The sequence below is a fragment of the Microchirus variegatus genome (genome assembly GCF_963457635.1).
Source record: "Microchirus variegatus genome assembly, chromosome: 1".
In the NCBI taxonomy this organism is placed as follows: domain Eukaryota; kingdom Metazoa; phylum Chordata; class Actinopteri; order Pleuronectiformes; family Soleidae; genus Microchirus; species Microchirus variegatus.
In genome coordinates, this window is record NC_139802.1 from 28,263,217 (window position 1) to 28,279,057 (window position 15,841).

Sequence of the window (15,841 nt, forward strand, 5' to 3'; positions counted from 1 at the left end):
GCAATAAAAAAAGATAGATTTTTGTAATATTTACATTCTTCTAGCTTGTGGCAGTTCACAGTCTGTGTCAGGCTATTAGAGCTACAGTATAAATGAATGCAGAGGAAACAAAGCTCTAAATGGCTCACTACATTATTCATTTCAGCTGGATTTTATCAATCAAGCCAGAGCCCATTAACTGGCAGGTCTTAGCTCTTACTGGGTTTTGCATACATCCAAGCCAACACCATAATCCCCATTCCTAGGTGGTTTCATTGTTGTTCAGATTTCAGCATGGACAAAAATCTGGCAGCACTTTCACACTTCTGGCAGAATTGTCAGACCCACATCTCTGTGACTGAAATGAGAGTACAGTGTATGCACAAAGGTCTTTTTACTTCTCAAGAAGACATGACTGGTATACGATTTTTTTTATTTCATGTTGTAAGATCACTGTAATATCAAACTAATCATTTTCTGTTACCATTATTTACATAAAGCACTGAAAACTAGAGCCATCATGCCCAATAGACTTTTTCTTTTCCATTTGACATCTGCTATATTGCTACTTTTTAAAGTTTTAGAAATAGCTCTTTGTGAATTGCTTGATTGAAGGACTATTCCAATACCCAATGTGATTTAAATAGTTGGTGGCTTTCCCCCAGAACTGATTTAGGAGCTAAAACTTTTTTTTAATTTTTATCTTTATCTGTATCTTGTTGTGACATTAGGAAATACCTCTTAGCAATCCTGACATATTAAGATTTTCAAAATTCAGTTTTTTATCACCATATCACACTGCACATGATTTTTGTACACTCCATTTGAGAAGATAAAGAAAATGTTTTTGTTGCTACATGCCTTATGCAACCTCATTATAGTGTAATGTTTCAAACTTGATGTAGTAGTTGACATTGTGCCACTAAAGTATGTCTAAATTTAGACAACATAAAACCCAATTTAAATCTGACTGTTTTTTTGTTTTGTTTTGTTTTTTAAAAGGAGAACTCAATCTGAATACTGAATCGCTGTACAAATAATTATTTTATTTTCAGTGGTAGTGGCATGACCTCTACCAAGGAAGCTATATGTTGCTATGAGCATAACTAAGGAGGGAGGGATTGTGATTACATTTTCTGGAAATGTAGAATATAATAAACTATCTTATTTTTGTGGTGTTCTAAATCTGAATTTAGGATTGAATTAAAAATTGTTACCATTGCAGGATAGAGATGTTAATTTAAACTATGCAAAACTGAGCAGATTGGCAGAGGTTTCACTCTTTGAGTGATTTCTCTTGCTTAGAGAATTTTAGATTCTTATCATCTTCTTGGTCATGCCGTTATGCATAAAATCCTGAGGATTTATAGAAAACGTCAATTTACACCACAAGCTCCATGTTGTACATTCCAATCATGTCAAATGATTTTCATCAGCAAAGGGACTTTTCCAAACTTCAAATGTTAATCATGTGAGAGCACTTAAATGACCTCTGATCTATGTTGGCTCACTGCAGGTAGTCAAACATCTCACAAGCAAGAATCCATCTCTTCAGACCCACTTCTATTTATTCTGTTTGCAGTGGAACCAGGATATCAGCTGAAGTGGATGAGGTAGAACTGGAGGACGGGACAAAGACACAGCCTGTTTCTATCGTGTTTCCTGAGGGTAACTCCATCATTGCCCGAAACCAGGAACAGGTACAGTCTTTTCACTCAGAGCTGTTTGCAGTATAACAGACATGTTGCTGAAGGATCATCTTGCCAAAATCTGGATTTTTAGTTGCTTCAGTGAAGGATTCACTGTTCGTGACGTGGGGAAACTCAAACCTCATCAGTAACTGAACAAAGCCATAGTCACTGAAGAAACTGGCGAATGTAGTGCATCGGACAAACACATCTTCTTTTTTTTAATCTTCAGTCAAGAAGAAGAAACTGTGTGGAAAACCTAATGTAATTTAATCCATTCAGTGATCAAATTACAGAAGCTGGAATAAAATGATGCATGATGTATTTTTCTGGCTAACACTTGGACTGAAAACATTTATTTTATACTATTTTTTTATTCTGTTAGGAACATCCTATAGACATTCAAACCCAGAAAGCCATCGTGACTTCAGTGACCTGTAGCGTGTGCTTCTGTTCTGATGTTCCTCTCTCTGTCTGCACAACTATCACATTCACTGAACAGCACTTCAACAACAGGTAACTAACTGATGTCTCAGGTTTCTCCTGTCTTTTTGTAATGTAACTTCTCCAAGAATCAAACAAAGTGTGAGAAACTCACCCTCGAGATCAAAATATCACCATGGCTCTCATTTGAAAAAAGAAAAACTGTTATCATGGAAAATAATCAACAATTATGACCACAGTTTTGGGCATCAACACTCTTCTTCTTCCTCGGTGGACAGAGGGTCACAGTATCCATAGTACCCACTGCTTTGCTACCTTCCCTTTCTCTCTTAACCTCTTCAGTTTGTAGGAGCTCTTCTTCTGTATATTCCAGCTGAAATTAATAGTTTAGGCGATTGACTCCACATAACTAAACTTCTTAGTCCACATCAACTACATTTTCAACCATAATAAAAAAACTAAATCAATTCTTGCTGGCAGTTTCTTTGAGTAGATTTCAAACTCCTCTCTCTAACTCCCTTGAACTCTCAACTCTCATGAATTGAGTGAATGTTGCATGACATTAGTGTTTTAGTAATGGTGTCAAAGTCTTACAATAACAATTTGAGTCATTTATTGGTGAAAACAAGCACTTGTAGTTGACATAAGTTAGGGTCCCATTGTAGCCGTTGCTGCCGTGTCATGGCTGCTGAACGAATAGAGCTACTGGACCAACTATAAAAAAAATAGTAAATAATGTTTACTAACACATATCACACAATAGGATAGTGACTACCACCTCACAGCAAAGACATTTTGTGTGGAGTTTACATGTTCTCCCAATGTGTCAGTGGGTTTTCTCCAGTTAGTGTCCAGTTAACCGTTAACTGAACACTCTAAAATGAGTGCGTGAGTGAATGGTTTTCTGTCTTCATGTTTGCCCTGAGATGGACTGGGCTCCTGTCCAGGCTGTACTCCACCTCTGCCCTATGTCAGCTGGGATTGGTTCCAGCTCCCTGTGAACATCTTGTGGAAGATAAAGCAGAAGACGAGGAATAAATGAATGAATGCCCTCACCCACATTTTAACAAATCTCAGAATTTCCCCTTATCCTGCTTATATTTAGTGGCCTTTTGGAAATGCACTTAATTTTACTTACACTGATAAATGTCCCTGCCTGCAGTCATTTGTAAAACGATACACTCCAGTTATTTATTATTTATATTATAATCATACATGTCATATTGCCAACTCATGTTTCTCTTTGACTCTGCTTCTCTCCCACAAGGTTTAAGGTTAAATTGTTTGCTGTTGCTGACAACTGTCTCTTGACAGTCTGGCCCTACATGGCTCTTCACCGCTCTGAGCAGCAGATAGTTCTCAAGACAGGTACTAAGATAAAGTACACTTTGAAAAGTAGATTTCACAAAATTTACCGAAAATTCACTTCAAATCAATTATTGTGTGACTATGATTTAGGAGCCACAACAGTGGAGGCGATTCTTCAGCACCGTCGCACACCAAGTCCTTCTTCTGGCCCAACATCATCCTCCACATATGATCCAGACAGCTGGACATACACAGACTCAGCATCAGGTCTTAAACTGAAATGTATCACGTTTGTATGTGATGTGTTTATGTGTGTTTTTCATGCGTCTTTCAACAGTGTCAATCTGTCCTCATCAGACTCCTTTCCGGACAGTGACACTGTGAGTGGTCAGACCAGCACAGATGACGAGATGTCTACAGACAGACACACCCCAGACAGTCAAGGCATCCCGGAATTCCCTGCTGGCAACTCAGAGGAAGGACTTTATTACCAGACTGTGTTAATGGCTGTGGAAAGGTGGTTTAGTTTCTTCGGCTGGCCGAATGGACCAAATCCCATCTCAGTACCACACACGCTTAGAAGGCATGCACTAGATTTCTAAAAAACATCTGTCTTATTGTGTAGTTTTGAATCCATCTGTTCACATTCTACATCTGTTAATTTCCACTCACTCTCCCTACAGAACTATGTCAAAACCTCAAACGCATGACGCTGGTGGACGGACTTACCGTGTCATCCAAAACAAAGACTGCAGGTAACTTTCAGAGAAGTGAACCTCATGTAGTTGACATCACATCAGTAAACTGGGTCTAAATATAGATGAGAAACATGACTAAAATAAATCTGCCTGTTGTTGCTTTTAATGGAGAGCTCAAAAAACCTCTGAAGCTTTTGTGCAAATGATGTGTTTGATTTTCAAAAGTAGTGGCTTGACTTTGCAGGTCTTAATTGTTATTACATTGATGCTATATTTTAATTTTTAAATAACTGTTCAAATGCCAAAAGAAGAAATCATTTAGGTGGCCCAAAGGAAGAAATTGTTATATGTTGGTGATGAATTTGATTATGTATTAGAATTTAGGATAAAAAAAAAAAAAAAAGTTCACAGGGAAGTGTATTAAAACTGTCAAACTGAGCAGCCTTGACAGAGGTTTGCACTCTCCGGCTAAATTAAAACCTTGAAACGAGAGAAATCATTCAAAGAAACATTAGATGAGACTTGGACATAAACTGTGGTGTAGCTTATTTTCGAATATTCATTTATGCGTGGGTTCTAACTGAATTGTGATGTTGATGTTATCTAGGTCTGCACTGGACATGCTTCATCACCTGACAGGCAAAAAGGTTCCTGGTATTCCTCTCTGTGACACAGTTTCAAAAGACACGGACCAACGCATTGATCAGCTGTTACAACAACTCGAAGCTGTGCTTGCTTTTCTCAGGTAGGTGTTATGTACAGTGCACTGATACTTTGCTCCAATGTGTTCAAATTGGATGCAAATGCAAGAGTCACCATTATATAAAAGTCAAAAAGGTCAGACCTGATGACATTTCTGTCACAGTAACAACATGGAACAGGACTAATGAAAATAATCTGTCAAGTATTACTCACGTAAATGAAATCAAGATATTTTGAGGCAACAACATTTTAATCACAAGCAGAGGGCTGCAGAAGTGTAACTTGTATTGGTTGTTTTAGCCCTTTACACATATTAAAAGGGAATGAATGAGATATAATTTGTCAAATAATAATATTTAAAACTAAATACAGTTTTACCTTTCACTCCCAAGGTAGGAGCTGTATTGACATCTTCATTGAGGCCCTGTTTGTACAGTGATTTTATGGCAAATGTGCAGTGGTCTAGGGCTGCAACTAACACATATTTTATCAGATTAGTTGCCTACTAATAATCAATGAATAGATTATTTGTTCTACATGGTCACAGGTGTAGCATTAACCACACCTCCAGGCAGTGATTTTATGTGTTCCACATGTTCCATGTCTGAAAACTTATAGTTTTTTACGTTTAGACAACTTTTGATGATTTCTGTTTGTAACATCTGTGTGTTTAGGAAGAAGGGAGCCTCTCTGTTGCACATCAGACCAGAGTACCTACTAGATGTACAGGAGTTCAAACACTGGTGCTCACTGCAGGTATAAATTCTAACAATATTTTTGTCACAACAAAACAACACATCTAGTAAATTGCATCTCTTCTAAATCTCACTTTCTTTCACACAATCAGTACATTAACAGTCTCATATGCCATGTGTGTTTTCACGTTTCTCAGTCATATAAGGGTGGAAATGGTGTGGACTACACTAGTGTGGACTATGAGTCTCTGAGCAAACGGTCCTGGACTGACGTGCTGCTACAAATATACAAGGTGAAAATCTGTTTTTTTTTTTTTTTTTCACATGAAATGAATTAGTAAAATAATAAATAAAATAAATTAAATTAGAATAAATCATAACAATTAGATTAGACTGTTGTTTATTGAGCACCATGTCGTGTTCAATCAATGCTAACTTATTCTCTATCCACTACTATACATCGCCTCCAAGTGGGCTACAAGAAAATCTCTTTTACAGTATAATTTAATCTCACTATAGATAAATTGTGTATTTCCCACATTCTAATGTTCATAATCTGTCCAGGGTGTACCTCACCTTTTGCCCTATGTCAGTTGGGATTGGCTCCAGCGACCCGCAAACCTCAATTGGAGGATAAAGTGGTAGACAATGAATGATTACAAGAATTAATATGTTTTGCTGAGAAAGAGCTTAGAAATACTGCGTGTCTGTGCATGGAAACAACACCATTGAATATTCATCTGCACATGCAGGTATTAGTCCTGAGTCGTGTGTCCAAGACTGGTCCGAGCACAGTTTTGAACCAGGAAAACGTAGGTGGAATCCCCCCTGTCAACTTGCAGCCTTTGTCCAGTAATGTCTACTCTACCTATGAGCTGCGGCTGCTCTCATGGCTCAACAAGCACTATGAGAGCACAAGGAAAAGTGTCTTTGGTACAGGTAGGCCATAACATTACATAATGCACAAGCCCTTTTTGTGAGATTCAAGCTGTAGCAGGCAGGAATTTTAGATTCAAGATGTTAATTTTGCATTTGTATACAGACGGACAGTCCGGGCAATGATAAGTTCTTGTACAGGGGTCCGTTTCACAAAGCAGGTTCAACAAACTCTCAGTCTAACCCTGAACTCTGAGTTGATCTACTCTGAGATAGGAAACTCTGAGTTTTCGGTTCCACAACAGCTGATTTGAGTTAGTTTGTTCAACTCAGAGTAGTTTCACCTCAAGTTAAGCGCGTGCACCACAAGTCCTAAAAGACAGCATCAATGGAGCCCCGTTTCGACAAGTCACCATGGCAATGGGGAAGCGGAGGGCTACGTTCTTCACTCCACTGGAGTTGGAAATATTAATGTGCTCATACGGTGAGTTTGAGCATGTTTTTAGAAGGAATTGTAACACCGCTGCAGCAGCAAAAGAGAGGGAGAATGTTTAAATGTAGATTGTGTGCTCAATCACAATAATATTACAGGGGGAAACTACTTGAGTGGTAGTCTATTAATTTATGTCAGGTGTAATCCCGCGGGGGAGAAGCGCACTTGGCAGCAGTTTAAGATGAACATAAAAACATTGTTCAAACAGGTAGGACCTCAGCATAATCTCATGGGATTACCTCATTTTGATCATGTTTCACATTGTAAAGTAAAAATGGAGTTGCTGTTTGACTGTACAGTTGTTTTATTCCCAAAATAATGCAATTTTCACACACATAAATGACTTCTCATTCTTTATATCATGTTCAAGTGCTCTGCATCTCTGACGTTGTATAAAAAAACTCCCATTTGCAAAAAGACGCAGCGCAACACAGTTTCTGCTGGGATGTGAGAGCATGACTTTGGTTACTAATGTTGGAAATGTAAGGACGGATTAGGTTGTGTATGTAAATGATGGACTGTGACGTGAAATGGTACCACTCAAAAAGATAAGTGTCTGGAAATGCAAGAACATCTATGCGCGGTCTGATAATCATCTCCTGACGAATATTTAATTCTCTGCGCAGTAATGCTGCACCTTCATCCACGGGATCACTGTCAAAGGGACATGCCATGGTAGTGAAAATAGTCGCCACCTAATATAACTTCTAATGTAGACGCAGAACAGACGGCAAAACTCGCCTGCTGACTGAATGAATGAGGAAATCAAATACCATGTGTGTCTGAAAGAGGGCAGAGACAAAAAAAAAAAAACTCAAGGTTTGTTGAGAAAACCTGGTCCCGACCAGGTTAGGTTCATAGAGCATGTTACCATGGTAACTGACCGAGAGCTTAAGTTACCTTTCTCTGTGAAACCGGCTAGAGTTACCCCTCTTTCTCTGGTTTGACTTACCTCCCTTTGTGAAACGGAAAACTCAGAGTTTCCCTCATTTCAGGGTTAACAGACTCAGAGTTTTCACTAAACCTGCTTTGTGAAACGGGCCCCAGAGCTCAGTAAATTAAGGAACAATATAGATAAAAACAAAGATAGACCAGACATATTGGGAACATGAACTCATGAATTCTCATGTGAGGCTTAATATGCGTTACTGATTGAGAGCTAATACAAATCACTCATGGTTGACAGGTGAAATTCCATCAGCACGCTGGATAGTGAATTTTGACCTGGACTTCACAGATGGACTGGTGCTCGCTGCTCTGCTTGCTTCCTACTGCCCTTACCTGGTCTGTGTTTGTGTGCATGTGTCTTTGTGCATGTGTGTGTGTGTGTGTGTGTGTGTGTGTGCATGCGTGCGTGCGTGCGTGTGTGTGTGTGTGTGTGTGATTAAATGATGGATGGTGGTTAATGCCTATTAAGTGGCACTGTGATGAAGGTAAGCAAATTATCATGCTAATCACCATTTCGTGTGGGTGGGTGTAGGGGAGTGAAAGTCACTCTGAATATTTAGTGACGTATTCATCCACCTGATGTGCTTTCCCTGCAAATGTTTGTCAAGACGATTATAGCCAAACTATGTTTTAGAAACCCCAACCCCTAAACGATGACAAAGCCAAATAATATTCACCAGTGTCAGAGAATCCTACTGAGATGTCCTGTTACTAATGAACTTTGTCATATTTTCTCTTAGATCTGCAGCCACTTTCGGAGAATGTACGCTACACCGTGCACTTTGGAGCAGATCCTCCACAATAACATCATAGTTGCTCAGGCCCTCGCTGCACTTTATCTCAACACTGATATACAGGTAAAAAAAAGTAACTATAGAATAAATATAATAAACATACCCCTATAATATTCTGGCTCATTCAATTCAGGTTTTTCATAATAAACAACACAGCTCTTCACGGACAAGTAAATATTTGGTATTTAACATGATATCAATCATCTTGTATGCACAGATAAATGTAGTAGTGGACATTTTCATTATAGATATACATGAGGAACTGCCTTAATGATATGTAATTCACTTTAATTACCATGCTCATTTTAGTTCCAAGCAATTATTTTAACAGGCATTTACCACTTACTCCAATGATAATTTAGTAGAATTAGATCATCATGACTGATTATATCATGAATTTGGTATGATAATTTCAGCCATTACACACATATTGCACATATTGCACATCTTGCTGTGACTCTCAGGTATGTGTTTGCATTTTTCAGCCCACAGATTTGTCGGATCCTAATCCAGTGCAGATATTAATGCTGTGTGTTCACCTGTATGAGAGGCTGCCTTACTACCTGCCAGTGAAAACCATCACACTATCTGGAAGTCTGTGTAGCACTTTCAGTCAGCAGGTAGCAAACACACAACACTTTGTGTTCGAAGACACATGACCTGAAAATCAAATTAATGAGCACTGTTTGCCTGCAAATTGATTTGAATACCCCACATGCAAACACTGCAATCATACACAGGCACACATCATTTATAGGATTATTGACTCATCCACACACACGCTAACAGGATTACGAAAACAGACAAATACAAATCTCATTAAAGATCCATGTTTTTAACCACTTTACAAGCCAGGCAAAAATAGATGTCAGTTAATCACATTTCATGTGGTTGTCTTTACAGTATAAAGCCTGGTGCTATTTCTGTCTTTCTGAGTGTCTGTCTTTCTGTGAACTGCAGGTGCAACTGTGTAGTCCCTCGTCTCAGCCTGTTAAATACCAGGCTTTCCTTTTTGGAAAGAATGCTCATCTCTTCTCCCTCCCTCGTGGATCTGTTGTCACCATTCCTCCAAAGTATGCCACACCATACCATACCATACCATACCATACTACTACAATACCATACTGAAATCTTCCAATTAGTGAACCAGATTGTATTAATTAATATTAATTTAAAAAAATATGTGCCACCTCTCCTTGTCGGTAGTCATCATGCACTATGGTCTCAATTGGCTTCACATTTTAAGTAATGTGGACTCTTTTGTAACAACCATTTTGACTATTTTGCGCTCAGGAAAAAATTATCAAATGAATGTTGTATAAGTTCCATTTAGCTTCTTCAGTTTCTGGGTGCATGCTGGTTTACTGTCACACTGTCCTGACTTATAATATCTGAACAGAGCCGATCGGTAACACCTGTGCCGCCCGCTGTTCCTGTTAACACAAGATTACAGTGTACAAAGATTACAGAAGTAAGCAAGTTGCCATCACTGAAGTGGTCACCCACTGCAGTTTTGGATGTAGGTTCCCTTAAAAAGTGTTTTTCTTCTGTCGTGGAGTGAACCTCTCTTTCAGGTATCTATGCATACCAGCTGTCCTGCAAAGAAGAGGAGGAAAAATCTTCATCTATTTCATCAGTTTAGAGTTCAAACTGAGTAAATTTGGATTTGCCCTGAGACTGTAGCTCATTAAAATGTACCAATTATGCCCTCAAGTCAAGCCTCTGTAAAAATAGCCCATGTCCCACTTTGGAACTACAGCTTTACCTACAGAAATGCGTCATTTAAGGACAGTTCTGTTGTGAACAATTCTGCTCATTTATCACATTTGTTACTGTAATTCCCTGACATTAAGAGATTGTACAATAAAACAAGTGAGTTTTATAATTTTGTTACCTTAAATAATCAAAGATTGGGTTTTTGTGCTGATTGTATTGATTTACAGGGCAAGCAGAGAACTGACAGTTCAGTATTGCTGCTCCTTCATGCAGCCCATGGAGGCAGTCCTGCTGCTTGTCTCCAGCCCTGCTTTCCGTGTGCAGGCCACCACTCTCACCTTCAATCTAAAAACCCAAGTCAGTCACATCACACCCACAGTGAGTACAATCAACCAAAGAGCTACACTCATATATTTACTTTTACTGCACCTCTGAGATTGTAGTTGGCATCAGCCCTCATTTATTAATTTGTTGATATCTTCCTTGCAGTCTTTATGTCTAACTAAATCACTCTCTAGACCCATTGCATTATTGATTTTTGTCTTGCCACACAAATTATTACCACTGATACTGCTGTGATAACTGCTATAAAATATGTGTATAGGCTACTTTAAGTGCTATAAAATAATCAAAAATGTTTGTTTAGTCTGTAAACAATGTTCCACATTAAATTATGAACTGCTCTGCCACTGTGATTGAGAGTGCAGCTCAGGTTCACGAGAGTACAAACTGAGTTTATTCGTTTGTTTTTTTTGTATCTGACGCAACTCAAGCATGATCCAGTAATCTGCCTGCCAGATTACAGGCATGTTAAATGAAAACAATTGTAAATAAAAATAAAAACCCTAGGCAACATGATGCAAACCAACCAAAAATGATCACTGATTGGTGCTGTAGCTGGTAAAGCTCATAAGTTGAGCTCTGTTAAATCATAAAGTTTCACAGCTGGCCCTAGCTTTTAGTTTCAATCCTTTTCATTCAGATATCACATTCTGACTGCAGTGTTTTCCTGAAGACTTACTTCTGTAGGTTGATAGAATTAAATGCTACATCCTGCTTTTCTCTTTAGAATTCTGTTAAGTGTGTGTCTCCATGCTACGTGCTGAGAGAGATCCAACTGCCCATCTCTAATCCTTTCAAGAAGGAAGCTCAGTTCAGGTAGGTGTTAATCTGTCTCCACGGGTATCAGCTCTGGACATAAAGTTAACATTTTAAAGGGTTTCTATGCCCTGTTGCTTCTTTTTATATGAAAATCAAAACAATATTTACCTAGTATTTTCAATCTATACGGATAACTTTGGTTTTATTTATTGTTGGTCGAGACCATGCATCTATCTGATGTTTCTGTCACAAACTGAAAAAATAGGTCTGTGATGCTCTTGGCTTTCCAAAGCCAGACACAAAATCCCAGTGCACTGTGCTATCTTTTTGTATTTTGTGTTGTGTTGCTTAATTTAAAGATCTTTGTTGTCTTTAGGGTGGTGTTGGTGGAATCTACATATAACCCACTGGAGCCTGAAAAGAAAAATGTTGTACTCATTGAACAGGCCTCCTCCAAATGCAGGTAAGTTGGAACCATCCTCAACAAAACATCCATAGCTGAGGTGAAAACAGAGAGAACAACGGGGAGAGAACATCCATAAAGCAAAGCCATATGTGCTACAGTTAAGCAGGGATAGACAGTAACTTTTTCATATTTTTTTAACAGTAAGTGGTTAAAATCCAAGCATTTTTTCCTCAGTTTTATTCTTTTAATGTGGAATTTCAGTAATTCAGTAATTGGTAATTGGTAATTTATAGGAATGTCAAGTAGCACTCTACTATAGTACTAGTGCCATCTCATTTTATGTAAGGGGAAATCTGTGACTGGTTAAGTTGCTTTATGCCAATGGCAGCATGGGTCTAATTAAGGTACCTTAGATTCATAATGTTTCTTTTGGTTGATTGTTAGGGGTAATTTTATTTTGTAAGATAAAGCTGATCTGTGAGCTGTTTCATGGGTGAACTACACACAAACACAAAGACACATACTACATTCTCATATAGTGTATGGATAGTTGACAGTACTCAAATAAAGGATAAGAGTAGTGTTATTCTATATTTGTCTTATTTTCCTCTCCTGGAGAGTGATCTCCTTTCATCAGCTGGTCCTTCTAATGTTGGATCATTTCTGTTGCTCTAGGATGAAGCAGTCTGTCCTAATTTGTGCTGCAGATGGTATTCTTTGAATTGCATTGTTCATCCTCGACTAAATAAATATTATTCCCCATTAATTTTTCCCATTTCTATTTTAATTTTAAAGATCAGGATAAGGTGGTATGAGAAGCACAAACAACATGGGGAATACAAGCTAACTACAAACAAAAATCTACCCATAAATCAGTAGAACTCCCTTTCTGGTTAATAAGTTACACAATGTGAGGTTTAAAAAAGAGTGGCTGTTCATCCCGCCGGTCTCTGGCACTGGAGTAAAGTATGATGAGGCTGTTCTTCAGGAGAGACCCGAATTGTCTTAAAGAAAACCTTGTTGGTATGCATCTCTCATCACCTGAGTTACCTTCAAAGCCAAACCTGGCAGCAAACTAATCAAGACTTGACTATGAGGAGTTGATTTCAGGAGGGACTAAGGTCATCTGTGATTCACCTGAATTAGGCTGTGTTTCCTGTGATGTATGGATGAGTATGTTGTTTTTCCTTTCAGTACAGAGAACATGACTGCAGACAGATGCTCTGGTGACGGCATAAAAGGGGGGCCCTCAGCTCTAAGTGGGTAACACAAATGCACACATTGTACCCTGTTTTGTTGCCCCATTTTCCATTTATACATGTATGTGAACACTATGTCTGACTGGTTTTGAGTCATGCTCGATGCACATTTGTGTGTGCACTCAGGTGGTGAAGGCAGAGAGTTTCTGAGTGCAGCGAGGGCTGTTTGTCTCAAGTCCAGCCAATCAGACATTCTGAACATCCATTACCTGCCCTTCTCTCTGGGCACCAAGTACTGCTCCGTGCTGCTTGTTTGCCCACAGGTCAGTGTGTCTGGATTGTGTGTCAGTTAATGGCAAGCTCATGGACCAAAAAAACAAAGGTTCAGTATTTGGGGATTAATCCACATCTAAATTTTAAAGGTCATTGCAAAAAAAGATCTGTAGAACTATCAAGACTAACCTTAATGTGTGTGTGTGTATATATACATACACATATATAGATGCATATGTATATATATACATACATATAGACACACATATATGTGTGTATATATATATATATATATATATATATACAGAGAGAGAGATTTGTTAACAAAGACCGAATGCCATATTTAACTAGTCATTGTGGGGATTTCTGGTGTGGTAAGTGACTCTCATTTATTCATAACCATATCTCTCTCTCTCCGTCTCTCACTCTGTGTCCTTTTAGGTCGGCGACATGGTGTATATGGTGAAGGCCACCGCAGAGTTGCCTCTTCCTTCCCCCCTCAGTGCCAGACCCAGTCCTAACATAGACTCCAGCCCCAACAACTCTGGTAGAAACCTTTCCCACAACCAAAGCATGAAATCATATGTCATAGTTATTATCTTTGTTGTTCTTTAACAGGCTGTCATTTGCTCTTTAATATGAACACATTTACTTCATAGTGAATATAGTCAAATAATTTGCACACTGACCATTTTCTCCACCTATAACTGTGTATCAGTTGTCAGCCTGCATTGCAAGGTGGAGCAGGTGTGCGAGGAGGTGGTGTGTGTGCCGCTTGTCAATATGGCCTGGGAGCGAGCTCTGGCCATCTGGGGTCAGCAAAACATGAGTGCTGATGAACACAGGAGGCGGACACTGACGCACACTTTGTATAGCAGCAGTGTGAGAGCAGCCACAGCCAGCAAGCTCTTTAAACAAGAGGTACACGCAGACACACTCAAGTGTTTCTGTGTTGTCTGGATTTATTTTTTGTTTACCTCTTATCCTTTTGGTTTGTTTTAGGCCCAATCGATGAAAGGGGTGAGAGGTTCTGCTGGCCACTGTAAAGTGATAACATATAGTGTGGCGGTTTCTTTGCCACAGTACTTCACTTTACCCAAAACTATTGAAATGCCAATCAATAAGGAGACACATGTGTCAGGAGAGATTCCTGCAGGTACAAGCACATGCTGTACACACTCACAAATACATTAAAGGTTCAATATACAACATTTAGCCTGATGTCAGGAAACAAGTGGGTCAAAGTGTTTATGGTAACTTGATGCATATGTAATATTACATGTCTGTTTTCATGGTCTGTTTTCCAGTCAGCAAGACCAAAATGTTGCTGAATATATGCTCCTGATTATGATTTTGTTTGTTTTGGTCTGACATATTGATGCTCAGTTTTGTATGTTGCACCTTTTTAATAATATCATGAATGTAATATCAGATTACACTACACTTGCACATTTTTGTAATAATTTATAGTAATTCTAGTATGATTTACCCACAGTTTCATTCATAATCACATAATTTGTTTATGCACATGTCAACTCTTATGTCAGCTATTATTGTCCACCTTCTGTTCTTGCTGAATGTATCCTCTTCTTCCCTGTTCAGTAGATTGCAGCAGCGTGGAAATCCCAGTACGGTTCCAGGCAGACCGTGAGGGACAATTTACATGTCAGGTGGTCCTGAAGTCTTCATGTGATACCAGGGTCTTCAAGATGCAGGCGCTGGTTACCTCACAGGTGTGTATACCTGTCAGTGAATGCTGTGCTGCTCGTTTGCAGACATTGTTTATGGTTATTTTACAAAAACAGTCTTGATTTATAGACACAGGGAGGATCCATCCACTTGAATTTCACTTCAGATGCTCATTCAGTCAAGCAAGGCCTACCAGAGGTGAGGGGAAACGAATACGAAATGTATATGTGTAATATTATAGATCATTCTGTGTGTGTGGTGTCTGTTATTTGTAAGAGGCAACCTGAAAGCCTTGTACAACCAGAAAAGCATGGTCCTAACTATCTTTGATCGAAACTAAGATATATAACTCTATATATAAATAGATATATTGTTACCAAGATGTTTAATTATGGTGAGTTCATGTTACATGACCAGACCTTTCTGTCTCCCCACAGCACAATGAGACCCAGCAAGACTAAAACAGCTGAAACACAGGAGCTTGTTGTAGCCAACAGTAACCAACCAACAGTAAAAAAAATACACACTGGAAATGGATCTTGGAAGCATTGTTAGTACACAGATACACAACAGTCAGACTGTAAATTGAAGCAGATTTGTATTTGATCAAAGTGTTTTAGAATAAATTTTTATTTGGCAACAACACACATCTGAGACTGTGGAAACCTGTCCGATATTTGTTGTATTTCAGTACATAATTGCTCAGGATTTCAGCTTAAGATATTCCAGCTATTTCAGCTTAAGAAAAGTACAGAAAATTTACAATGGCATTTTACACAGCAGCCATTTTGACATGTTTTAGCAGGGAAAACTCACATGTCTGATCACATTA

General features: G+C 38.7%; 1 protein-coding gene across 1 annotated transcript in view; it reads left to right on the top strand.

The window, feature by feature from the left end:
- The window catches only part of LOC310935093 (cilia- and flagella-associated protein 47-like), a gene marked incomplete at both ends in the record, with an annotated part of 31,852 nt that extends 16,382 nt beyond the window's left edge, over nt 1-15,470 (top strand). The window contains 24 exons of the mRNA XM_083898928.1: nt 1,562-1,679; nt 2,053-2,183; nt 3,379-3,479; nt 3,570-3,708; nt 3,757-4,002; nt 4,725-4,862; nt 5,494-5,575; nt 5,712-5,807; nt 6,267-6,453; nt 8,070-8,167; nt 8,572-8,688; nt 9,111-9,245; nt 9,586-9,698; nt 10,569-10,719; nt 11,411-11,499; nt 11,819-11,905; nt 13,043-13,107; nt 13,234-13,370; nt 13,762-13,867; nt 14,039-14,241; nt 14,323-14,476; nt 14,923-15,053; nt 15,145-15,207; nt 15,447-15,470. Coding sequence (XP_083755054.1) covers nt 1,562-1,679; nt 2,053-2,183; nt 3,379-3,479; nt 3,570-3,708; nt 3,757-4,002; nt 4,725-4,862; nt 5,494-5,575; nt 5,712-5,807; nt 6,267-6,453; nt 8,070-8,167; nt 8,572-8,688; nt 9,111-9,245; nt 9,586-9,698; nt 10,569-10,719; nt 11,411-11,499; nt 11,819-11,905; nt 13,043-13,107; nt 13,234-13,370; nt 13,762-13,867; nt 14,039-14,241; nt 14,323-14,476; nt 14,923-15,053; nt 15,145-15,207; nt 15,447-15,470 — 2,911 coding nt within the window. The remainder of the gene's footprint in view (nt 1-1,561; nt 1,680-2,052; nt 2,184-3,378; nt 3,480-3,569; nt 3,709-3,756; nt 4,003-4,724; nt 4,863-5,493; nt 5,576-5,711; nt 5,808-6,266; nt 6,454-8,069; nt 8,168-8,571; nt 8,689-9,110; nt 9,246-9,585; nt 9,699-10,568; nt 10,720-11,410; nt 11,500-11,818; nt 11,906-13,042; nt 13,108-13,233; nt 13,371-13,761; nt 13,868-14,038; nt 14,242-14,322; nt 14,477-14,922; nt 15,054-15,144; nt 15,208-15,446) is intronic.
- Nucleotides 15,471-15,841: the final 371 nt, after the last annotated feature.